Source organism: Sciurus vulgaris (assembly GCF_902686455.1).
Source record: "Sciurus vulgaris genome assembly, chromosome: X".
NCBI lineage: Eukaryota > Metazoa > Chordata > Mammalia > Rodentia > Sciuridae > Sciurus > Sciurus vulgaris.
The window spans coordinates 1058286-1084447 of NC_136471.1; the positions used below are offsets into that span (position 1 = coordinate 1058286).

General features: G+C 38.6%; 1 protein-coding gene across 2 annotated transcripts in view; it reads left to right on the forward strand.

Moving 5' to 3' along the window:
• Window positions 1–24895, forward strand: part of GAB3 (GRB2 associated binding protein 3) — a 59230-nt gene extending 34335 nt beyond the window's left edge. The window contains exons 3-10 of one of the 2 annotated variants that reach the window (XM_079124386.1): window positions 49–265; window positions 790–1268; window positions 2934–2989; window positions 3411–3630; window positions 5285–5366; window positions 6487–6589; window positions 19856–19972; window positions 21283–24895. In XM_079124386.1, coding sequence (XP_078980512.1) covers window positions 49–265; window positions 790–1268; window positions 2934–2989; window positions 3411–3630; window positions 5285–5366; window positions 6487–6589; window positions 19856–19972; window positions 21283–21399 — 1391 coding nt within the window. In that variant the 3' untranslated portion in view covers window positions 21400–24895. Of the gene's footprint in view, window positions 1–45; window positions 266–789; window positions 1269–2933; window positions 2990–3410; window positions 3631–5284; window positions 5367–6486; window positions 6590–19855; window positions 19973–21282 lie in introns of both variants that reach the window. The other variant, XM_079124385.1, reaches the window with a different exon arrangement.
• Window positions 24896–26162: the final 1267 nt, after the last annotated feature.

A 26162-nucleotide genomic window follows, 5' to 3' on the forward strand; every position in this document is an offset into this window, starting at 1 on the left:
TATAGCCATTCTTAAAACACTAACCTGGGAAATGATTTAATCCAGCAGATTCCATGGAGAGCCTCTCTCACATGCCCTCCTCCCTCCAGCCATCCCCTGCCAACTCCCTTCATGCTGCCCATGCTGCCAGCTCCTCCTTGCCAAGAGATGACCCAAACACTAATACCATAGCTATTGAGGAAACCAGAAGTGAGTCAGAGTTTCTCTTCCTTCCTGATTATCTGGTTCTGTCCAACTGTGAGACTGGAAGACTGCACCATGCCAGGTATGCTTACACCTGGGACTCTGAGCCCTATCTCCTAGCATGCTCTCCTCTGTTCACAGAGTCCACACTCCTCCTCCAGCAGAATCTGTCTCTGAGATATGCTCAATGTGTCTGCAAATCAGTCTGTTTAGTGGGAGTGTTTTCTAGTGGGTGTGTCTGCTCTCACCTCTCTTCCTGCCAGTGCCAAGGTATGGACAGATTACTATCAGCCACTATGAAAGATGAAGCATGCCAGATACTAAACAAAATGACTCATGTATTTCAGCATCTTGGCTTTCGTTTCTCACCTTACATTTTCACACATATCTGATGCTTATAGGATGAAAAAAAATTAACAAACCATTTTTTTGTACCAGAGGGTTGGTGCAAAAAAAAAAAAACCAAAAACTGAGCATTTTAGAGGGAATGTATCTCACAGGTAGAACAAAAGGTGGTATTGGAGAGGTGGGAATGAGGCTAGCATGGGTTTGTGGTGGGTGGTTGGCTACGTTTCAGTTGAACTTAACATGCTTTTCTTCCCTCAGTCTTCCCACCAGATGTGATAGCTGGTCAAACTCAGACCGCTCACTGGAACAGACTTCATTTGATGATGTTTTTGTTGATGGCCTTCAGCCACTACCCTCCAGTAACTTGGTCCATCCCTCACGCCATGGGAATGGATCTCAGGAGGCACCTTCTGTGAGGTCCCAGGCTATTGTGATCTGGAATAGAGAAATCAATGGGCCATCCAGGGATCATTTGTCTTCTTCCTCATTACTGGAAACATCCTTAAATTCCACCATTCAGGCAGAAAAAAACCAAGTTTCCTTACCTGGTGTGGCCAAAGAACTAGACGTGTCCAACACCCCACCTCCCCGCCCTCCTAAACCAAGCCATTTCTCTGAACGGCGCCGAGAGGAACAGCACCTGTGGAGTGGGCACAGCAACAGCAAGAAACCAGAATGCACTGTGGTGCCAAGAAGAATCTCTCTTTCTGGTTTAGACAACATGAGAACCTGGAAAGGTAAGAGTCAGGTACAGAGAGAAGACTGAATAAGTACTGCCCTGCCTGGCTCCTTTTCATGCCTGTGTCCACATGAGGACTTTTCCTATGTTCTTTGCTCAAACCAGTCTTGTCTCCTAATGGAAACCCTGATGGAAGCGCACAGCTGGAGGGCAACAGTGTCCTGCTTCTGGGTTCCCTGACCTCTCCTTTGAGCCCGGCCTCCAGGAGAGATACTTAGATTGCTATAAAAGACACAAGAAACTGGAGACCTGGCCCCTTGTGATGGGCTTGCCTGTGTGAGTTCTTGATCATGTAGTAGGCCTTCCATCTGAGACTGAACTTCTAATGTTTTTTTGGAGTCACTTGGGGAAACAATTGGTACAGAAAGTGATGTGTTTTGCTTTAGCTTTGCTCCATTTCCTTCTTTGCCTCTCACCTGACATGTTCTTCCCAAATTTGGGTTGGTGCAGGGTATGGTGGAGGACACCTATAATCCCAGTAACTTGGAAGGCTGTGATATGAGGATGACAACTCTGAGGCAAGCCTTGACAATGTAGCAAGACCCTGTCTCAAAGTAAAATTAAAAAGTAGAGGGCTTGAAATATGACTCAGTGGTAGACTGTTTGCCTCGCATACACAAGGCCCTACATTTAATTCTTAGCAAACACACACACACACACACACACACACACACACACACACACACACATTTACATTCCAACTGGCTCTGTACTACTACTGGTGTGGCTTTTTACCAAACTGTCCAAATCAAGGTAATTCTAACCTACCCCATCAGTTTGGTCCATTGGCATACCCTCCTGGAGCCCTCTTTTTCCCTTTATAAAGTCAATTATTTTCATGAGTTTCCTTTGTAATTTTGATTTCAGAGGGTCTCTGTAGCCTTTAGAAGCTGCCTGATGCAAGTCCACACAGCATCCTCAGTGTGGCTTTTTGGTAACCTCTTCTTTACTAGCTCCTCTGGGTTTCCTCATCTGCCTCACATGAACTGACCAACGTAAGCATTTTCTTCTTCCTTCATGTCAGCCAAAAGTAACAACAAAAACTCTCACTCTCTCTCTCCATATATCTAAATATAATCACCCACACACCAGTACCTACCAAAATATGTTTTAAAGGAATTACAGAGAGTATAAAGAATGCAAATTCATTTTGAAATCTCTCTAGGTTCCTAGAGATGTGATCATTACACAGTTTGCTTTCTCCTGACAACCTGAGTTAAACGGATATATGCCAATCACACAAAAGGTCTTAATATGCTAATGTGTGAACAGTGACAAAAGTAAAAATGAAAGAATAGGTAAGCACATTTTATAAGGTAAAATGAATAAAGCAACTAGAATAATGGAGTATGAAAATGAACCAATAGTCTCAGATTTAAGAATAAAATGAAGTAATTTGATATGTCAATATGAGCACAAATAGATAGGTTGTGTTCTTTTACATGACAGCAAACAGATATTAAAAGTAATTAAAATAGGATTTGACCATGAAGCAAACACCAAAACAACAGGGATGAGTAGAACCGGGCCAGGGGGAATGTGTAAACCTTCCTTTTCTACCCCCCTGAAGCTGAGCACAGGCCATGGGGTGTATAAGGTCTTGGACCCTAATTTCAATTGATGTTGTCCTGAAGTTCTCAATCCTCTGACCTGTTTCTTGCAGCTGATGTAGAACGCCAATCCTTAAGACACCGTGACAAGCGACTTAGTTTAAATCTGGTAAGTTTGACACTTGGGTTCCTTTAAGTCTCAATTTAACATAAATAACCTGACTCATATATGTTACCTTCAAGTCTTTAGATTCAGTACTCTGAATCTCTGAGAACCTTTCCAGTCTCCCTTTAAGACTTGAACTTGTTTGGGAACTCCTAGACTCTGTTCCATAAGGGCTCTGAAGTTTCTAATTAAAGTATCATACCTAAAATATTTGCATGAATTCATAACCCTCAGTCTTCCACCATCAGATCTGGGAGATTATTGCCAGTACTCACACTTTAGGTACAGAGGCAGAACTTTGGGTACAGGCTTTTCTGACTTTCCTGAGGAAGTTCAGAGTTATTCTTGGGTAATTTGGAGCTTAAGCCATGTGCACAGCCTTGATACCCAGTGGTGGCAGTTTCCATGATCTGTTCTCTTGCAGCCCTGCAGGTTCTCCCTGTTGTATCCCCCAGCCTCATCCACTGCTGAGGACAGCTATGTGCCCATGAGCCCCCAGGCCATTGCCTCTGGTCTTGGACCCCACTGCAGCCAGGATGACTACATCCCTATGAGCTCAGGAAGTATCTCAAGCCCACTGCCTGAGCTACCTGCAGACTTGGAGCCTCCACCGGTGAATAGAGATCTCAAACCTCAGAGGAAACGTAAGGCACTTGAGCAGGCCTGCTGTGTGAAGGCGGGGAGCAAGGTCTTTCCTAACCCTCCTTGGGAAGGAAGCACTAGAATAATCATGTCGGAGGGCTGCAAAGCATAAGGGTATGAAAGAAGTGACTGGGATAAAATGGGGAGGTTGAGGTCACCTACTGCTGCTAATTGTCATGATAAAAGGAATCAGAAAATTCATAGGTACCATGGACCTGCAAATACAAAGTCAAGTTCATTCCAGAGAGCTCATCTTTGACTGTTTCCCTAACAAAGTCCTAGGGATATGTGATGATGGGTCTGAATGGAACCCACCTGACATCTCATTTAGACAACACTGAATGTAATAACAGTGCCAGCATTCTGGAAGGCAGCCAACAATGACCTTTGACACTAATTCCTTAATGTCCTTCATGGTCAAATATAATTTATCACTCACTGATCTGTGTATGCCCATCAGCACAGGTGGTTAGGGGTGGGAGAGGACTTCAGTTATTAGCACTCTGACTCCTGTGTGCACAGGGCACCTGGCCTCTCTGGTTAGCTCAGCAGCATGGACAGACAGAAAGAGAAAAGACAGGGTAAAGCAATTTCATTCTTATCCACCCTCACCTTCCCAGTAGGCTATGTGATTTTAAGAAATCATTTGATACAATGACTGTGAGCTCTGACATTCTATCTGGTCTGCTTGCACCTTTCATTGCTCTTTAGAAAAACTGTCACTTCAGCTGGCCATGCCCAAAGCTGCAAACTAAGGTCCCTACTCGTGCCTGCTCCATTCCAGTCACACACATTTGCACATTTAACAGCATTGGCCATGGTGCAGTGCTGTGCATGGGGCAGATGCAAAGATGAGGGGGAGATATGTCAAAACCATCTGGAGGAAAAAGTAGAATTATGAAGTCAGTACGAAATAGGAGAACAGACTGTCTTATGAGGTGCAGAGGAAGTAACTGTCCATTCTGGTCAGAAACAATTTCACAGGGACTTGTAACTTTAAGGTGGGTATTATTGTTTTGCTCAATTAATTTTCTACAGCAGTGCCATTGAGCAGAACTACCTGTGATAATGAAAACGTTGCCATTGAACATTTGCAATGAGAATGGCAAGACAGAGGAACTGAATTTCACTTTTATTTAATTGCAATAAATTTACATATATTATAAGGTAAATAACCATGCATGGCTGCTGGTCACTATTTTCAGCAGTGTGGTTGTACAGATCCTGGCAGAAAGAAGATGTTTGATAGGCTTAGGATTAGAGATGTAGCAGGTAGGTGCAAAGGTAGATAGCTGGGCCAGGAGGGTTGGTTCTGGAATGAACCTTGCACCCAGGTGGAAAAGGGCAAGTAGTGAAGCCAGGAAGTAGCTGGTGGGTGAACCCAACACCAGGGTGTCATGCTGCCAGGAGAGACCTTCCCCACAGGGACTTCATGACTCATGTGAACTTTCCAGCCCAGACCATTTGCTAGGTAGCTGTCCTTGCTCACAGGGAGTCAGAGAAGAGTAAGATGGTGAAATTCACAATCACCATTAGTGCTTTCTCTTGGCACATTTGCATCTGTTGTGCTAGGAAAACAGAATGTCATGGTTTTACATACTTCAGATTCTGGCTTTGAATTCCTAAGAACTAACCATACTGTACACTGTCTTGTAGCACGGCCACCTCCCCTGGACCTGAGAAACCTCTCCACCATCCGGGAACACACATCTCTAACCAGGACCCACACTGTGCCTTGGTAAACTTCTGATTGTCAAAGGGGCCCAGACATATCCAAACTTAATTAGGTTTCTTGTTGTTGAAGCCCACTTGATCTTGCCTAAGCTAAAGGACAGCCTAGTTTATTATCAAGAGCTAGAGGTGATTTATATATCACAAAGGAAGGAGTATGACTGGGTTTCTTGGGATACTGAAACCGGGAATTGGAGTGCTATTGGGAGCTCAAGGCATCTTCTCTTTCCTCTCATATCTACCTCTCCATTCACATTTGCTCATCTCTTTTTTTGTAGAGCTCTTTTCTTCGTTGCATAATTTCTGTGGCCAAAGATAGCAGTACCATAGCTCCTGAGCTTATTTATATACTTCAATTCCAGTGCCAACGGAGATGAGCTCTTTTTCAATAGCAAGTCAGATTTTGTGGGAAGACAGAATTATGATGCCCAGCCAAACCGGAATCAGTTATGGCCCAGGGGGCTGTGTCAGTACTACCAGCTGTACTTCCAGAAGATCAGCTTTGTGAATGGGATATGAGAAGGGAGCTATCAAAGAGGGCAAGATGGTTCACAGGTTGGATAGACAAGCTCAAAAATATATCTGTACCTTTTCTAAGCTGCATTTTCAGAGTCATGAGGCTAACCCCAGAGTTTCCTAGTTAACTTGTAAATACCAGATGGCACAATCACTTTGAAATCAGAATTGTGCAGGAAGGTATATTTCCAGGCAAAACTTCAGAGACAGTCTGTACTTCTCACTGAGGAGTAGAATTGAAATTGATTCACAGTTCTTATTTTCCTATCAAAGGAATGGCCACACTTTCTTACTTTTCCTGGTTTCTTTGGAAAGAAAAGGGTCACAAAGAAGTATTTTTTGCTAAATGATATGATGACTTGGTCTGTTTCTAGTAAGTTCATGACCTATGTCATATGGAGGGCCTGGGAAAAAGCAAGTGAGAGCCATTTGCTTCACAAGTGGGACAGAGCTGCTGGGCAGTCTCTGTTTCTTTAGGAACTGCTTGGGCCGGAAGGAAGTTGTGTCTGGAAGGGGAAGACTGAAGCCCCATGGGGCCATGTCAGTTCCTGGCTGCCTTTCAGAGCAGCTGTAAGACATTGCTTTGACCTCATCTGTATTTTTCTTCTTAGCAATCGAACCAGCTTTCTCTCTCCAGAAAGAAATGGTATTAATCCTACAAGATTTTTTGCCAGTCCTGTTTCCAGAGAGGAGGAAGAAAACTACATCCAAATGGTAATCCTATATTTTCGCATTCTCAATGTATATACTCTTGTGAGTTCATTATAAAGAAAACACACCCCTCCAAAATCTCTGTGCAATCATAAAACAATCACTTGATTGTAAAACCAGGTCACAGCTTTTCTAGATTGAAAACAAATCAATTTGAAGCTGGTTTTTATTCCTGTGATATTCAGCTAATCATACCATTTTTAAAGTCACACTATTTCAGAAGAACCTAGGGCTGAGACCTGTGTTATGGGGAAGAGAAAATGCTAGCAATTTCTTTCACCAGGGCTGTGGGTGTCATGGTTGAATCCAATAGTTTGTAATTCCCTGGACATCCAGAGTCCAGGCTGTAAAATACACATAGTACGGGTGCTTGCTTTTACTAGAACACCTGCCTCCAAACCTTCCTGGTGTGTTGTAACCTCTGAATACTCTCCTGTGTAGGCTATTTCTATAGACCTCATTGGATGGAGACCTGACATCTCTATCTTTTGATTAACCTCACAATTCAAGAGTCCTAATGTCTCCCTCCTGCCCTATTTTCTCTTCTGTTCTCTTCGCCTTAGGTTCTATTGATAGCATGGGGTTTTGAAGATGCTTTTAGTACCCCCATTAGTGGACAGTTTAGCAACAACTGTGCCCATTCTGCAATTTCGAAATATAGAGAACTCTAGCGAAAACTATGAAATTAATATTAAAATAAATTATTGATGCATTATACACAATCGTGGAATTCATTGTGTTATAGTCACACAAGCACATAACATAATTTGCTCCATTTCATTCCTTGGTACTTCTTTCCCTACAGTTGGTTCCCTTCCTCTTCTCTATTGGTATTCATTCTATTTTCATTATATCCTCTTTCACCCTTTGTTTTTCCCCTAGCTTCTCTGTATGAGAGAAAACATATGACCTTTGAATTTCTGAGTCTGGCTTATTTTTCTTAGCCTAATGTTCTCCAGTTCCATTCATCTTCCTACAAGCTACACAATTTCATTATTTTTTTATAGCTGAGTAGAACTCCATTGTGTATATATACCACATTTTCTTTATTCATTCATCTGTTGACAGGCACCTAAGATAATTCCATATGTTGACTATTGTAGATTCTGCTGCTATGAGCATTAGGATGCATATATCCCTATATTATGCTGATTTTAGTTCTTTTGGATAAATACTCAGGTGTGGGGGAGCTGGATCAGATGGTGGTTTTATTCCTAGTCTATCAATGAATCTTCACATAGCTTTCCAGAGTGGTTGTACCAGTTTGCAGCCTGACCAATATTGAAGTGTACTAGTTTAACTTTTCCTCCACATTTTCACCTACAAATATTGTTATTTGTATTCTTCTTCTTCTTCTTCTTCTTTGTACCAGTGATTGAACCCAAGGGTGCGTAAGCACTGAGCTGCATCCTCATCCGTTTTTATTATATTTTATTTTGACACAGGGTCTCACGAAGTTGCTAAGGTCCTCACTAAGTTGCTGAGGCTGGCTTTGACCTTGCCATCCTCCTGCATCAGCCTCTAGAACCTCTGGGATTACAGGCGTGCACCACCACACCCAGCTTGTTATTTATATTTTTGATGATTGCCATTCTAAGTATAGTTTTGATTAGCATTTCCCTGATTGCTGGAGATGTGGATCATTTTTCATATATTTGTTGGACAATTATATTTCTTCCTTTGAGAAATATCTGTTGGTTCATCTGCCAATTTTTTGATTGGTTATCTGGGGATTCTTTTTGGTATTAAATTTTTTGAGTTCTTTATATATTCTGGATGTTAATCCCTTGTCAGAAGAGTAGCCGGCAATGATTTTCTCTCACACATTGTTTCCTTTGGTGTGCAGAAGCTTTTTAATTTGGTGCCATTCCATATATTAATTCTTGGTTTTATTTTTTAAGCTTTAGGAGTCTTATTGAAGACATCAATGCCTGCAGCCATATCTTGGAGTGTTGAACCTGTGTTTTCTTCTAACAGTTGCAGGGTTTCTGATCTAATTCCTAAGTATTTGAATCACTTTGAGTTGACTTTTATGTAGGGTGAGGGGTATGGATCTAATTTCATTCTTCCACATATACATATCTGGCTTTCCCAGCACCATTTGCTAAGATAGCTGTCTTTCCGTCACTGTATGTTGTTGGCTTAAGGATCAGATAACTTCATATGTGTGGGTCTGTCTCTGAGACTTCTATTCTATTCCCCTGGTCTACAGGCATTTTTTATTCTAGTACCATGCAGTTTTTGTTACTTATAGCTCTCTAGTATAATTTCAAGCTGGGAAATGTGATGCCTCCTCCATTGCTCTTAATGCTCAGAATTGCTTTGACTCTTCTGGGGTTTTTATTCTTCCATAAGAATTTTATTTTGTTTAGTATCAGGGATTGAACCCAGGGGCACTTAACCCCTGAGCCACATCCCCAACCCTTTTTATGTTTTATTTTGAGACAGGGTCTCAACGTTCCTTAGGGTCTTGCTAAGTTGCCGAGGTTGACTTTGAACTTGCAATTCTCCTGCCTCAGCCTCCTGAGCCACTGGCATTATAGGCATGCACCACTACACTCAACTTCCATATGAATTTAAAAACTATTTTTTCTAGTTCTGTGAAGAATGCCATTAGTATCTTGATAGGAATTTGACTGAATCTATATATCACTTTTGGTAATAGGTCAATTTTAACAAAATTCATTCTGCCTATCCAAGAACATGAGATATTTTTCAGTATCCTCATGTCTTCTTCAATTTCTTTCTTCAGTGTTGTATAATTTTCATTGTAGAGATATTTTGCCTTCTTGGTTAGAATTATTCTGAAGTAATTTTTGAGGCTATTGTGAATGAAATTGTTTTCCTGATTTCTTTCTCAGCAGATTCATTATTAGAATATAAGAAAGCTGTTATTTTGTATCCTAATTTGTTGAATTTGTTTGTCAGCTGTAGAAGTCTGCTGGTGGAATTTCTTGTGACATAAGTCTACAATCATTTCATCTGTAAACAGTGATAATTTGATATCTTTTTGTTGCTCTGATGAAAATACCTGACAAGGACAACTTAGAAGATGAAAAGTTTATTTTGGTCATGTGCATAGGTCTCAAAACATGCTTGGCTGACTTCATTGCTCTAGGTCCAGGGTGAGGGAGAACACCATGCACAGGATTGTTGCTCTGCTGTGGTGGCCAGAAAGCAGAGAGAGTGGGTAAGGGGCAGCAGAGAAGATGCAACTTTCTAAGTTGTTTCAGTCAGTTTTTTCACTGCTGTGACCAAAAGTACCAATAAGAACAATGTAGAGGAGGAAAAGTTTATTTGGGGCTCACACTTTCAGAGGTCTGACTCTGTTGCTCTGGGCTGAAGGTGAGGCAGAGCATCATGGCAGATAGGTGTGTGGAGGAAAACTTCTCAGGATATGGCAACCAGGAAACAGAAAGATAGATCTGCTCACCATGGACAAAACATAAACCCCAAAGGCACTACCCCAGGGACTCAATTCTTCCATCTACACCCTACCTGCCTACAGATACCACCCAGGTAATCCCTGTGAGTGGATAAATGCACTGATTAGGTTAAGGCTGTTGTAACACAAACATTTCACCTCTAAACTTTGTGCATTATCTCACACATGAGTTTTTGAGGGACACCTTATATCTAAACCATCTCATAGGACATACTCCCAGTGACCCATCTCCTCCAGCCACACCCCACCTGCTTACAATTACCACCCAGTTACTCCATTCGAACTAGGATGGAACGATTGATTACAACTCTCATAATCTAATCATTTAACCTGTAAATATTCCTGCATTATTAATACAGGAACTTTGTGAGACACTTCATATTTAAATCATAACATTTGACTTCTTCCTTTCCTAGTTGTGTTCCTTTTATTTCTTTCTCTTGCCTAATTACTCTGGCTAAAATTTCAAGTACTATATTGAATATAAGTGGTGAGGGTGGACATCCTTGTCCCAGATTTTAAAGGAAATGCTTTCAGTTTTTTCACATTCACTATGATGTTGGCTTTGGGTTTTTCATCTGTAGCCTTTACGATATTTGTTTTTATCATGAATTGGTACTTGATGTTGTCAAAGACTTTTTGTGAATCTATTGAGATGATCATGTGATTTTTGTCCTTAATTCTATTTATGTTATGAATCAACAAATTGATTTGCATATATCAAATCAACCTTTCATCCCTGGGATGAAGTCAACTTGATCATGGTATAAAATCTTCTTAATGTGTTTTTTGGAAGCAGGTTGCTAATATTTTATTAAGGATTTTTGTGTCTGTGTTTCTCAGGGATAATTGTCTGTAGTTTTCTTTCCTTGATTTGTCTTTAAGTGGTTTTGATATCACGGTGATACTGGTTTCATAGAATGAATTGGGAAATGTTCCCTCACTAGTTTCAGGGGATTCACATTAGCTCTTTTATAAAGGTCTTGTAGAACTCAGCTGAGAATCCATCTGGTCCCAGATTTTTCTTTGTTGGGAAATTTTTTATTACTGCTTCCATCTTCTTCCTGATATTTGTCTGTTTAGATTGTGTGTATCCTCTCAGTTCAATTTGGGTAGGTCTTATGTGTCTAGAAATTTGTCAATATCTTTTATATTTTCACATCATTTTTAACTTTCACCACTTTCCTCCTTTATCTCTGATGGAGAGTTCTGGGGCTTTTTCCACATTATTTCAGCTCACCACATCTGAGCTTATTTTCTGCTCCATGTTGTTTTTGTTTGACAGCAGCACCTGTTTCTCTTAAGGTCAGTTTGAGAATTTCTTTTGGCTCATTGGAGAACTTCCCCTTCCCTCACTGAGCTACCACGCATGCAGCTTTGCTGTCATCTATTCCTTTTGTTAATTTTCTTTCTATTCTGGAAACCGATATTGTCGGGTTTCACATGGTTGCTAGCTCTCTGAGTTGCCTACCAGCACTTTTCAACTGTCTCCCTATTTCAATATGCTTCTGCAGAGTTGTTGATTTAATTCAGTCTCATGTAGCTGCTGTGATACTATGGGCTCCTCTGATCCAAAATTTTTTCTCTACCTGAACTGAAATTTTGAAAAGATATCTTAGAACCTTGATATTGAAGGCATTGTGAATATATGCCCATCAGATGACAATTCTACCCTCCTATACAGAAGCATAAAGGGTAATTGGACACTTAAAATTATAATCTCCAATAAAGCAATAATTAAATGCTTTATTTTGCCTTTTTATTTGATAAAATTGTGTTGTAAGTGCACTTAACTATATGCAGATGGAAATGACTCATCTACTAATTTGATATGTTCTTCCCAATATTTTTCACACTTAGTAATGGCCCTTGGGAAACTTCTACAAGAAGACACTCCTGTAAATGATGCTGAACAGCTGTGCTCTGTCTCCAGAGACTAGAAAAGGGTAGTCAACCTACAACTTATTTGAAACAAGTACAGAGTCATTCCAGATACCAGCAGTTTACTTTTGCTCTTTGCAATTGTGAGAAAGACCTGTGTTTCATTAATAATGCAGTTCAGAATTGCTTGCTTGCCTGAGTTTGTAATCACTGGTCAATGGCTGGCTGTGCACGTTACTAGGCAATAGGACACAGCAGATGAAGAGCCAGGAACACTGACTGATGATAGCTTGGAGGGAACCAATATAAAAATTTTTGAAGAACTATCTTATCTCATAAATTATTTTTTTAAACCCGTAATAAAGTTGTCTCACATGAGTTTGATTTACAGTTTCCCATGTGTCACATAACAGCCCCATATGGTGTTCAGAACTAATATGATTTGTTTTTGATTTCGCACATAATCATATGCATGTTTGAGGAAAAGTTCTGATCTGATTGTAAAAATTAAGGTCAGGGACTAAAATACAAGTTTTGTTTCATTGCTATACAAGTTGTGGTATATATTCTTGTGTTAGAAAGCTTTGCATTACTTTGACCAAAATACCTGGCAAGAACAACTTATAGGAAACGAAGTTTCTTTTAGCTTACAGTTTTAGATGTCTCAGTCCATGGTTGGGTACCTTTAGTGCCCTGAGATGAGGCAGAATATCATTGCAGAAGGGTGTGGCAGAGGAAAGGTGCTTAGTTCGTGGCAGTTGAGAAGGAGAGGGGTAGCAGAGAGAACATGAACCCTTCCAGGCATGCCTGTAGTGACCCACTTCCTCTAACTAGGGCCCACGTCCCAGTAGTTGATCCATCTATCAATGGCTTAAGTAATGGATTAAAATACAGTGATGAGGTGAGAGCCCTTATGATCCAATCATTGCCTAAAAGTCTTGCTTCTGAATATTGATACAATGAGGACCATGGTTTTAACATATGAACTTGGGAAGATATTCAAGATCCAAGCCATAACAATACTTCTTTAAATGTTTGTAAAATTATAGAAAATTTAGAAAAATGAATCATAATCTTAATTTATGTGATTTCTTCTCTATCAGTTTTTCAAACCCTATAATTTCAAGTTTTGTAAGGGTTTTATAGTAGAATTCTAGACTCCTAAATCTCACATTATTATTATGATATTATAATACTTTTAAGATTTTAAATATGTGCAATTTACTCTCTTGGTGTATAGTTCTATATCTATATAGATTTGTGTAACCACCACATCATAACACATTGTAGTTCCATCACCCCAAAATACTCGCTCATGCTACACCCTCCTTCCACCCTTAACCCCTGATAATTGCTAAACTGTCCTTCATTGCTCTAATTTTGTCTTTTCAAGAATGCCATATAAATAGAATCATATACCATCATTTAAGGTTCATTTATTTTACTTAGAATAATGCCTTTGAAATTCATCCAAATTGGTATATGTGTCAATACTTCATTCTGTTTTATGGCTGAGTAGTATTTCATTGTATGGATGTACCACATTTGCTTATCCACTTATACACTAAAGGACAAATTCATTGTTTTGAGTTTTGGAACAATTAGAACCATTATGAACACTTTTTTACAGTTTTAAAAATATTTCTACTCTAGCAAAATATATAGAACATAAATTTTACTGTTTTAAGCATTTTTAGGTATGCAGTTCAGCAGCAGTAAATGCATTCACAAGTTGTTTAACCATTACCACTATCCATTTCCAGAACTTTTTCATCATCTCAAGCATAAATTCTGTACCCATTAAACACTAACTAACTTTTCCCTTCCCACAAGCCCATGGTAACCTCTGTACTATTTTCTGTCTCTGAATGTGCCTATTCTAGGTCCCTCATAAAAGTAGAATGATAGAATATTTGTACTTTTGTGTCTGCCTTCTTTCATTTAGCATAATGTTAAGATTAACCTTCATTGTAGCTATAGCAGAATTTAATTCCTTAAGACTAAATAATCTGATAATTAATAATATGAATAATACCACATTTTGTTTGTCTATTTATCTTGGGTATTTAGTTCATTTCACTTTCTGGCTATTGTGAATAATGATGCTATGAACATGGGTATACAAGTTCTTATTGAGTTCCTGCTTTCAATTCTTTTAAATATATACTTAGAAGTGGAATTATTGGGTCATATGGTAATTCTGTTTTGTGAAAGGACCACCAAACTTGTCTTCCATGATGTGTGCACCATTGTACATTCCAAACAACAATGAACAAATGTTCCAAATTCTCCACATCCTCACCAATACTTGTTATCTCCCTTTTCGTAATGGATATTCTAATGGATGTGAAGGATTATCTCATTGTTATTCACATTTCTCTAATCACTGGTGGGATTAAGCACCTTTTATGTGTTTATTGGCCTTTTATTTATCTTTGGAGAAATGTGCTTCAGTATTATTCTAGTTTACTTTATTCATTGCTGTGACCAAAATACCTGACAAAAGAACAATGTACAGGATGAAAAGTTTATTCGGGGCTCATGGTTTCAGAGGTTCTGTTGCTCTGTGCTGAAGGTGAGGTAGAACACCATGGAAGAAGGGTGTGGTGGAGGAAAGCAGCTCAGTTCATGGCAACCAGGAAGCAGAGAGAGCTCCCCTCATCACAGACAAAATATAAACCCCAAAGGCATGTCCTCAGGTACTCATCTCCTTCAGCCACTCTCTACCTGCCTGTGGTGACCACTCATTTAATCCCTATCAGCAGATTAGGCACTGATTAAGTTAAGCCTCTCATAATCTAATCATTTCACCTCTGAATGCTCTTGTATATTCTCACACATGAGTTTTGGGGGGACACCTAATATCCAAACCATAGTAAGTATTTGCCTATCTTTAAATTGGGTGTTTGTTATCTTGTTGAGGTGTAGAAGTTTTTATGTATTATGAATATTAAACCCTTATCATCTGTACAGTTTTCAATATTTTCCTCATGCTGTGGGTTGTCTTCTTATTCTCTTAATAGTATCCTTTGGTGTACAAAGTATTTCGTTTTATTGGTGTCACATCCATGAAATCACCACCAAATTCAGTGTTATGAAGATTTTTCCACTGTTTTTGTCTAAGAATTTTATATTTTTAGCATTCATGTTTAGATCTTTGATATTTTTTTACTTAATTTTTGTATATGGTATAAGGTTAGAGTCCAATTTCATCCCTTTGACTGTGGACTTTTGGTTTTCCCCATACCATTTGTTGAAAAGAGCATACTTTCCTCATTGAATGGTCTTGATGCCCTTATGAAACAATTGACTGCATTTGCAAGGGTTTAAGAGAATCTCTCTTTGTTGAAATGATCTTTTGCTTCCTGCAGGTGCTCTTTCAGCTTATTGGTATTATCATTCATTGCCTGCATTTGCTCTCTTACCTCATCCTTTGCTTCAGGAATCATCTTAATCATGTATAATCTGAAGTCCTTTTCTGACATTTCTTCTAACATACTGTCATTGGATTCTATTACTATAGAATCTAGATTTGTTTGGATCATTTTTTGCCAGGGTTTATTTCTGGACTGTATTATATTCTATTGGTTTATATGTTTACATGTATGCTAGTACTATACTATCTTCACTACTGTTGTTTTGTAGTAAGTTTTGAAATAAGAGAGTGTGAGACTCCAAACTTCATTTTTGTTTTTCAAGATTGATTTGGCTATTTGGCTTGAAGATTTCATGTGAATTTTATGTTAGATTTTCATATGTCTGCAAAAAAGTCCATTTGATTCTGATATGGACTATTTTGAATCTGAAAATTATTTTGGGTAATCTTATAATCTTAACAACATTGTCTTCCAACCAATGAACATAGATGCTTTTCCATTTATTTATGTTTTCTCTTATTTCTTTCAGCAATGTCTTTGTAATTTTCAACATAGAAGTCTTTGACTCCTTGGTTACATTAATTCTTAAGTATAAGTAGAAAATTATGGGCCAATCTTGCACAGTGTATAGAATTAAAAATCATAAAAAAGAATATATCCAACCAAATATTTATACACAAATGTTCATAGCGGCATTTTCCATAACCAAAAAATGAAAATGACCTAAATTTTCATCAACCGATTAATTCCATATGATAGAAGTTTATGTAGTCATAAAAAGAAATAGAGTATTGATACAAGAAACAATGTGTTTTAACCTTGAAAGCAATATGCTGAATAAAAAAAGTCAATCACGAAAGATCACATATTATAAGATTCCATCTATATGAAATGTTTAGTTTTGCTAAATTAATGTGGTGGCCTAAAACTGGGGGAGATGAAGGGATTGGGTGATGACTAAGGGTGCAGGATTTCTTTTTTGAGGTAATGAAAATATTCCAATATTGATTGAGGCAAAAACTACACAAACATGCAGTTTTTAAATGGGTGAGTTGTGTGATATGAATTTATATTTCAATAAAGCTGTTACACAAGATGTCTTAACAATTTTAGCAAAATAAATCCAACAATATATAAAGCTGATAATATACAAGAGAAAGTTGGATTTATATAAAGTATGTTAAACATTAGAAGAATCTTTTACTAGACATCTCAGTAAATCTGGCAGATTGATCACGTCTCTATCTTCCCTCTATCCCCTAACATCCTCTAAAACAACAGTGAAGAGATTTGTTAGAGAATGAACCCAAAAGGATGTGAAGAATTGGAGAAGAAAATAGCAAACATTGAAAACTGCAAAGCAGATGCATTTGTAGTAAATTACTTATAAGACCCAAGATGAGAGGAAATCAAAAAGCAACTTTAGTTAATACTTCAGAATATCCAAAAGCTTCAGAAATTTTCCATAGTAGTTAGTTCTGGAAGAAGGGCTGAAAGGAAAATATAAGAGGAATAACTGTTAAAAGTCTGTGTAAGCAGCACGTAAATCCCAATAGCCCCTCCCTCACTCCATGGAGGTGGATCACTGTGACTTCCTATCCCCCATACCACATAAAAGTGAAGCGTACTTTCTGCATAGAGTAGAACTAGGAGTCTCTGCACTGGGGGATACTAGACACATTTGACAGTCAAATATATTAAAAACAAGGTGAATAAATGTGCATACTAGATATGAGAAACACTGTGAGCCCTTTCCTTACTCTTTCTTTTCCAGAATATTGACAACCAGACCTTTGCAATTGACTCTGGAGATTGAAAGATATTTCCCTTGTTTATTTGAGCAGCCCAAGAGACAAGACCTAGGTCCTGTTATTCGGTGTTACCAAAGAAATCCAGTCAGTGCACTATACCCCAGACTGAAAAGCACTACCGCATGCACAAAGCTTTGCATTATTTTTTTTTTTTTGGTTTTTCACTCTTAAATCTTTTAACTATGAGCAACAACCAGTTATTTCATCTAACATTTCAAGATAGCTCTAGCATAAAGGATAGTGATCAAAGGAGAATGGTAGAAATAAAAACTATATCAGAAAGGAAAACCTTTTTAAAATGTATTATTACCAATATTCCCAGAGGAATGAGATATTTTAACCATGAACCAGGAGAATCTATTAAGTCAACTGAGTACATGCACTTATTAAAAGAGGAAATGATTCTGTTATCTTACTAGCTGCAGAAAAAGCTTTGAGAGAGCTCTTCATGAAAAGAATCTATTAGTAAACATGGAATAAGACTTTTTCTAAATCTCATAAAAAGGAGTCTTATAGAATCTATAGTAGGTAATCATACTCAATGATTAATCCTAACCTTAACCCTAAAAGTATTTCCTTTAAAATCAGATACAAACAAAAATAAAAAAAAAATCAGATACAAAACAAAGATGACCTCTTTTTGTGGTGCTAGGGATGGAACCCATGGCCTGATATATGCTAGCCAAGTACTGTACCGCTGAGCTACACCTCATCCCAAGGACAACCTCTTTGACTACTTCCATTCAACATCTGAAGTCTTATCCAGTGATAGAGAAAAATTAAAGAACCAAAAGGAATAATAATTAGAAAGAAAGGAAGAAGAGTAACAGTGATTATTCATAGAAAGTGATTGTCTACCCAGAGAACCCAAAATAACCTACTTAGAATAAAACAGTTACTTATATCATTAATAAAGTATTAACAAAATAATTAGAATTAATGAAATATGAAAGTTGATGGATATAGAATCAATACACAAAACACAATTGAAATGTTTATACAGTGGAAAGAAACAGAAAATAAGATTTAAACAAAATATAACATTTACAATAATAACAAATTCTAGGTATTTAGGGATAAATCTAACAAGAGGTCAGTGAACAATGTTATAGGAAAAAAAATTAAAACTTCATTGAAAGATTTTAAGGGTACCTACAGAAATGGAAAGGTAGACCATGTTCCTGAACAGGAAGATTTAAATATTAAAGACATTATCATACCAAAACCCTAAAATCAGTTTTTGAGGAAATTTAAAGCTGATTTGAAAATGTATATGTAAAGGATGATGAATCCACAAAACATTCTGGAAGAAGAACAAAAATGGATGGAATTTGTCCTGCTCATAACACCAACAACGATCAACACAGAGTAGGCCTGGTGCAGGGACCAATAAGAAAAATGCAAATACTTCAACACGAAAGCCAAAATCAAGCCCCAGACAGAACAGACAATTCACTGAGGAGAAAATAATAAATGGCCCTTGAACATATGAAAAGATGCCCAAGCTACTTAATAATCAGGGAAATGGGAAAAAAATGAAATCAAAATTAGGTACTACTTCACCTGTCTTAGATCGGAAAAAGGTTCAAACAACACTGACAATACGAAGTGTTGGCCAGGATGGGAAGCAATAGGGTCCCTATACAGTCCTGGAACCCACGTAGATTGGTTCATCTGCAATTACTCTGGAAAGTAGTTTATTTGGTTTCAGTAAGGTTCAAGATGAGCACATCCTATAACCCAGCAATTCTATTCAGGGGCACAAATGCTCACAGTAAAATCCCAAACTGGGAGTAACTCAAGTGTCTTTTGGTAGCAGAATGGTTAAATAAATCATGCAATGAAATAATCTGTCCTGGTGGAAATGAGTGCAGTGGGGCTAATGCACTGACATGGGTGAGTGTGAACTATATAATTTTGAGCAAAAATTGAACCCACCAAAAATACATGTCTATTGATAAGATATTCAAAAACAGGAAAAGCTAGATAGTATGTTGTTTAAGGATACTTGCACACTCACAAAACTACACTTTGAAAGGAAAGGAGTTGTAAACACAAAATTCAAGATAGTGCTTTGCCTCTAGTGGGGAGAAGAACAGATGGTAGAGGGGAGAGTCACTCCAAAGGTATTGGTTGTAAGATGCTTCTGAAGCTTGCTGGTGAGTTTCACTATAACTCTTTCTTTACAATGTGTAAAGTATCTTTAGATGCGTTTGGGACACTTTTATTGGAAGTTTAACAAGTGCAGTTGATCTTATCGAGAGTTAATCCCTGGGTTGGGGTTGTGGCTCAGTGATAGAGCACTTGCCTAGCATATATATATATATATATATATATATATATATATGTATAAAATTTCTAAAGTATATATATTATATATAATTAATATAATATACTAATTAATTATATATAAATGAGATAATATATATAATTAATTATATATAATTCCTAAAGTGTATATATATATATATATATATATAAAATTCCTAAAGTATCACGAGCCTATCAGATCCATAAAGTGAATTCTTTTGTGAGGGAATTTTGGCAAGCCATTTCCAATTGTCATGTGGTTTCATGGTAAGGCTGAATGGCTATATTGTGTTTGAAATACCAGCTCTCACTCGCATACAAACAGATATGTTCAGGTTTCATCAAACCACTCTCTTGTAATCTGATGGCAGCTACTTGGATTGGAGCCACAACTTGCCCTCCTTCCCTGACTCATTAACCAGAGTCCTGTGATGTTGTTTCCTAGGAGGAGCACCAAGCAGCCAACTCCCTGAGCAGTGGTGGTCTTACCTGGACAAAGAAGTTCAGCCTGGATTATTTGGCCCTGGACTTTAATTCAGCATCATCAGCCCCTGTACAGCAGGTAGGAAGAATTTTACATCTGATAATTCCCAAAGGACCCCATTTCTGCTTAGATTTTTCTGATTGCCAAACCATGTGTATTGTCTTTAGGAGGTCTTAGAAATACAGACATATGTAATGAAAAATATTGCAATCAATCTTAAACCTGCCTTCCAGAGAGAATGAAATCCTAGTGTATTTCCTTCTAGAATATGTTCTTTGGGTGCATGTGTATAGACAGAAGTTATATTCATGCTTTTCAGGATATGTACCCTAAAAGTCATAGAAAATTTCTCAGACACAGATGAGGATGGGCCAGGCATAGGAAGGACCTGTTTAGAGAACAAGTGACAGGCCAGTCTGGCTAGATTTTATGCAGGGTGAAAAGAGCTCTACTTGGCATGGAACCCCTCAGGAAAGGACCTTGAATTGCCAGGTTGGACTGTTTCAAATCCTTTGGATAGTATTTTCATCTGTAAATTAGAAATCAGAAATAATAACACATACAATGAGAGTTATTAAGAGGATTGATTTATTAATACCCATAAGTGATGCTAGCCATTAAATAATATACACTTCGCAGTGTGAGTCATGGAATGAACTAACAGTAAGTGATAGGTGACAACTAAATATATTTGAGTGAGGGATGGTCATAATCCCAATTACGTCTAACAATGTATTGTTTAGTGGGAACAAAAGCAGCTCACCGAACAGAAAGTACAATATGATTCCGTGTGTGTGTGTGTGTGCGTGTCTGTGTGTGTGTGTAAGAAAAAAAGAAACTCTGGAAGACCTCCCTCCTCTTTTGCTGAATGAACACCTACTTCTCCACATTTAATATCATTCCAAAAACCTGAATGGATACACAAGAAAAGCTGGTCAGAAGGGTGAGAGCAACAAGTACAAAAGGCACATTAATCAGTTTAGGCAGAGTACAATCCCCAAACCTCAGGTACACAGGAACAAAGACTCTTTCAGTTGTTACTCATGAGAAAGTCTATTGTAGGCCAGGGATATTGTGTTCCAGGTCATCTTCAATACAGGGCTTCTGGCAGAGAAAAAAGAGAAATTGCAGAGTCCCAGGATGCCTCTCTTCTACTTAGGATTGGCATTTGTCACTTTTATTCATATTCTATTGGTCCAGTCAGTCAAATGGTTAAAGTTAGGAGATGTTCACACATCATACATGCAGAGCCTAATGTTTCTGTGGGAAGGAAGAGGGAGTAAATAATACAGTAAAGATTACAGTGTAACCTACCACAGAAAGGTAGGCACTATCCTGATTTTTAAAAAATTAGATGTAATGAAAACCTTTTTGTCCTTCCCCTTCAGAAACTTCTTCTTTCAGAAGAGCAAAGAGTAGACTATGTCCAAGTGGATGAGCAGAAGACACAAGCTCTCCAGAACACCAAGCAGGAGTGGACGGATGAGAGGCAATCCAAAGTGTGAGATGTGTGGGTCTGGGCCAGGTGTGAAACTGGGAAACCTGGGATTCAGTTTGCATTTTTTTCACTAAAACCACACCAATGATCAACACAGGTCGAAACAAAGAGACAATGTGTAGTTTCTGCGGTATTGGCAAGAACCTTTAGGAGAAAGGATCTGTTTATGCATTGAATGGAAAGGAGAAGCCAGCAGTTTTCTCCTAAGAGGGTGTGAAGGGGGTTAGCCCACACCTCTCTACCCCCACTTCCAGAGCCTGTGACAGAAGTTCATTTCTCCAGCCTCAGGGATGCTTACTTTTGGTTCCACCATCACAAAAGGAAGAGATGAAGGATTCCACAGCCACAGACTGAGATGTAAAAAATGCCATTAATTCAGGCACTATAAGTATAAATAATAAAAACAAGACTTGAGCGAACATTTTTTCCAAATATTTTTAAAATTTTTCAAATGGAATATTCATAGCAAAGATTGGAGCTGGTCTTGCTGCCAACAGGCTGACATTGCTTGCCTCCAATAACTGAAATTCTGTCTGGTCTCCTGTGCTTTGATCAGAATCAAATTATTCTAGTAGTGACCCCTGAAGACCATTTTGTCATAGCCCTTGAAGACACAGTTGAGGAGATCAAGCTCAGCAATAGTTACAGAATCTACACTCCTTACTCCTATGACTCTATCACATCAATCATTTTTGTCCCAGAAAGATGCAATTCAAGTAAGTGATGAGCAGTGGATCCCAGGCTCCATGATGAGCATATCTGATGACACTGGCAGTTATAAAGACATTGTGTTTAAGCTTCTATTCCATTGCTGTTGGTGTTTTCCCAGCATGCTTTCTAATGCATCATCTCATTCCTTCCTCAAAAAGGCCCTAGAAGCTATGCGTGGCTGAGTCTGTCACTACTACCACTTTGAAGAGAAGAAAACTAAGAACCAGAGAAGGGAACACATTACCCACGATCACTCATTGGGCTAAGATACAGAGTCAAGCTTAGAGTTTTCCAGGCTGCCAATTGCAAACTCATTCTACTATCTTATACTACCTCTGAGGATCTTGACAAAACCGATCATTTGGGTCAACCTTGGAAACCTGTGGGAAACACCTGCATGCAAAAGATGAGCCATCATCCCCTCTTCCTTTCATAGAGATCTGAGCAAGTGCTCTGATACTTGAAAGGTATATATATCCAGGGAGGAGTTCTTTCTGCAATGTTCAGTTGGAACTTTACATTCTCAGTAGTTACGATTAGAAATACCTCGTGATGATCAGTCTGAAATTCTGGATGATTTTTCCCTTCTGATTGAAAAATGACAGATCCTGAGAGTTCAAACACTCCATAAAATGTGGGCATCGTGTCATCTCTTCCTTGAAGGGTTCTGGGACCCAGGGAACTCAGAATGAGAGTGGCTCAGTTGGCATGGAATTTTATTTAATACCCCTTCTTGATCCTTCTGAGAACCTACAGCCAGAATACATATCTGAACAACTGAGAACTAAACAGATACTGTATAAAGATCGATCAAATAGGCAACCAACTCTATAACACTCAATGCGGTTGGTGCCATTGTAGGCTTTGCCACAGGGTTTCAGGGTTTCAAGTGGTCGAATGGTAAGAAAATGCCAAAGTCTTGTTTTTTCAGACCATACAAGAAGTCACTTTGATTTTCATAGCAGCAGGTTCTGGTGACATCATTTTCTTTGTATTGCAAAGCAGGGAAAATTGCCAAGTACTTTAAACTGAGTCCAGGGTCTTTAATGAGACTAGACAAAGCAAGGAGAAGGCTCTCCACTCCTTGCACCTCCCAGCCAGCTCCATGTCACAACACTTAGGCCAAAGTCTGGAAGGAGCTGCCTTCTTCATGTGTCTGATGAAAAGTCACAGAGTCACAGGAAAGAAACCAGGGCTGCAGATTGCCATTTCCTGTGAATGGTAGCTTCATGTGTGGGTGAATTGTGTTTGGATCTTTAATTACCTGAAAAAAGGATACTACAGAAAAATTGTAGCCCTGAGGGTTAAGAATGACACCAGATTGAACACAGAAAAAAAATTACTACAACTGAAATTATGTGAGTACTGAAATATTGAATTGGTGAAAGAAAAGAAGAAATCTCTTTCCTACAAAGCATTTCCAAGAATGTATAGCATGAAGCAATACACACAAGGGTAGTATGACTTGTTTGGATGTGATTAATTAAAAACAGGAATGCTCTGAATAGGTGCTCTCTATGTTAAAGGTGTACATCATCCGTCATTTCCAGGGTGTATGCAATTATGTCCTGCCTTGACAAAACTACTAAAGGATGGCTAGGCAAAAATCATTATGATGAAAGTACAGGTAGTTTTTGAGCTGACAGCAGCATATGCTCCTGAAGAAGGCACCATTAAGTCAAAATGACGCCAGCCAAATCTTGTTTTCCAGTGGAGACAATTGATATATATGTAAGAGAGGGCTGTGTTTCTGACCAAGGGCCTGATGTTTGTTACACAAATGATAGCAGAAACCATTCTGGGGTGTCTTTACACTGAACAGTAGACCCTTCCTGAAAGACTCTGGAATCAATATAACAGGGCAACGCAGCAATTAATCCCTCATTACTATCATTAGCTCCTGTTTCTTTCATTTCCAGTGCATGACAGAAAACAGAAGGATCTCAACCCTGGAAGTCAGGAAGGTCACAAACCTAGGAACACAGGGAATTAAGCATTCCTTGAGGAGGGAGGAGCCCTGAGGCCCAGCACACAGCCTGGATATAAAGGCACAGAGCAATCCAGTTGGTTCAGTATACAGGCCACTTCATTAGAGCAAGGATCAGGTGAATCATTATGACATACAGGTCCACGTTCAGACTGAAGGCTCCCGTCAGGCCTGCCTTTTTCCTCTTACCAGTTTCCTTGGTCCCTGTTTATACCATCTCTGTACCCACAATCACACAGATTTTTCAAATTCATTTTGCTTTTACTGTTTAATATCTGGCATTAATAAAGTCTTATGAAGAGAAATCACAACTTAAGTTCTTGCTTATTTGTTTTAAGTGATAACATTGTATATAAATAAGGAAATTATTTAGAAAGCCAAGTATTTGAAAATAGGCTTCATCACCATTTTTGAGTACAACAAATTTAACTAGATTCACGTACAATGTGTTATTTTGTTATAAACAGTTGGCAGGTGGCTGTCATTAGTACTGCTTCTGTTCAGTCAAACACATCTTGACATCTTTCTTGTCAGAAACTAGCTTTAATATTTGACAGTATATCCAACTGCTCTTTGTGACACAATGTATAACCTGACCTTTGTCATCACATAACAAAAGCAACAGCCTTAAGCCCACCTCTCCCCAGCAGGATTCTTTTTGCTATCACCTCCCTTTTCTCCATGGCTGATGCTCCCAGCAGCTCTGAATGCTAGATCAGTGGCATCTCTAAGCCATGAAGCAAGGAAGGGATGACCAAACCAAGGCAGCAGAGCAAGCTTGGGTTTGGAGGAAACAGGTAATGACAGAGTAATTTCTAGAATAATGTAAATGCTGTATATATCAATCCACAATGGTTACATGATTGTAGACATATGCAAAAACTTATCAATCCATAAATTTAATATTTGTACACTCACTATATGCAAATTATACCTCAACAAACCAATTATCATGAAGGAAAAATCTCCAGGGCCATTATTAAGTTAATATAAGAAATATGACTCTAAAAAGTATTAGAAGTTATAAGGAAAACTTATTACCTTGGATGTGGAATACCTTCAGCAGCAAGGCACAAAAGGCAGAATAAAGCAAATATTTATATCCATTGACAATTCCATTCAATTCAACAAATTTTAATGACAGGTTTCATTGTAGGCACTTGGGATACAAGACTCAGTAAAATAAAGGTCTTTCATTAAGAAGCTTACTTTCTGACAGGAGGTGGTGGACGACACTGTTGGTGCTCCATTCAAACCCTCTAGGACCCCTTCTACTTGGTGTCATCCTCCCAAGTGTCAGTGTGCTCCTGGTTCTGACAGCCCACACTCCTCCAGCTCTCAGAAGTGCTTGACCTAAAAGAGCAGAGAACTAGAAGTACCTTGGAATTGACTCCTCTTGCCTTCCCAACTGAGGGGTGCAACATTACCAAACCCTAACTCCTTTATCTCGTGTTTGGACAAACATTGATTAGGAATTACACTCCAGAGTTCTGTGGAACCTACCTGAATCTTTCCTCCCTCTGAGATTGCACCTTGGTTGGATTCTTCCTCTTCTCTATTCTGATTCTCCCCTTAGGGTGTTTCAGCTTTGGGGCACCCAATTTTAGTACATTGCCTTCTTAAAAAATGGTAGCAATTATATTTCTTATTCAGCTTGCTTTTCCAGAATTTAGATGCTCTCTATTAAGAAGTGGATTCTAGCTGGGAACAATGGTACACACCTGCAATTCCATTCTGAGGCAGGAGGCTTGCAAGTTTGAGGCTAGCCTGAGAAATTTAGTGAAAACCTCTCCAAATTTAAAAAAATAAAATGTTTGGGGATGTAACTCAGTGTTAGAGTGCCCCTTCATTCAATCCCCAGTAACACTAAAAGAAATAAAAATAAAAAGAAGTGGAATCTATGCCCCATACTATAGAACTTGGGTAGGACTAGGCAATGGCTGCCTTGGCCAGTGACATACATCAGAGGGGATCCTGGCTTCTGAGGCTGGGACAAACAAGGAATTTTAATCAGCTTTTCATCACTGTGACCAAAATACCTGGCATAAACAACTTAAAGGAGGAGAGATTCA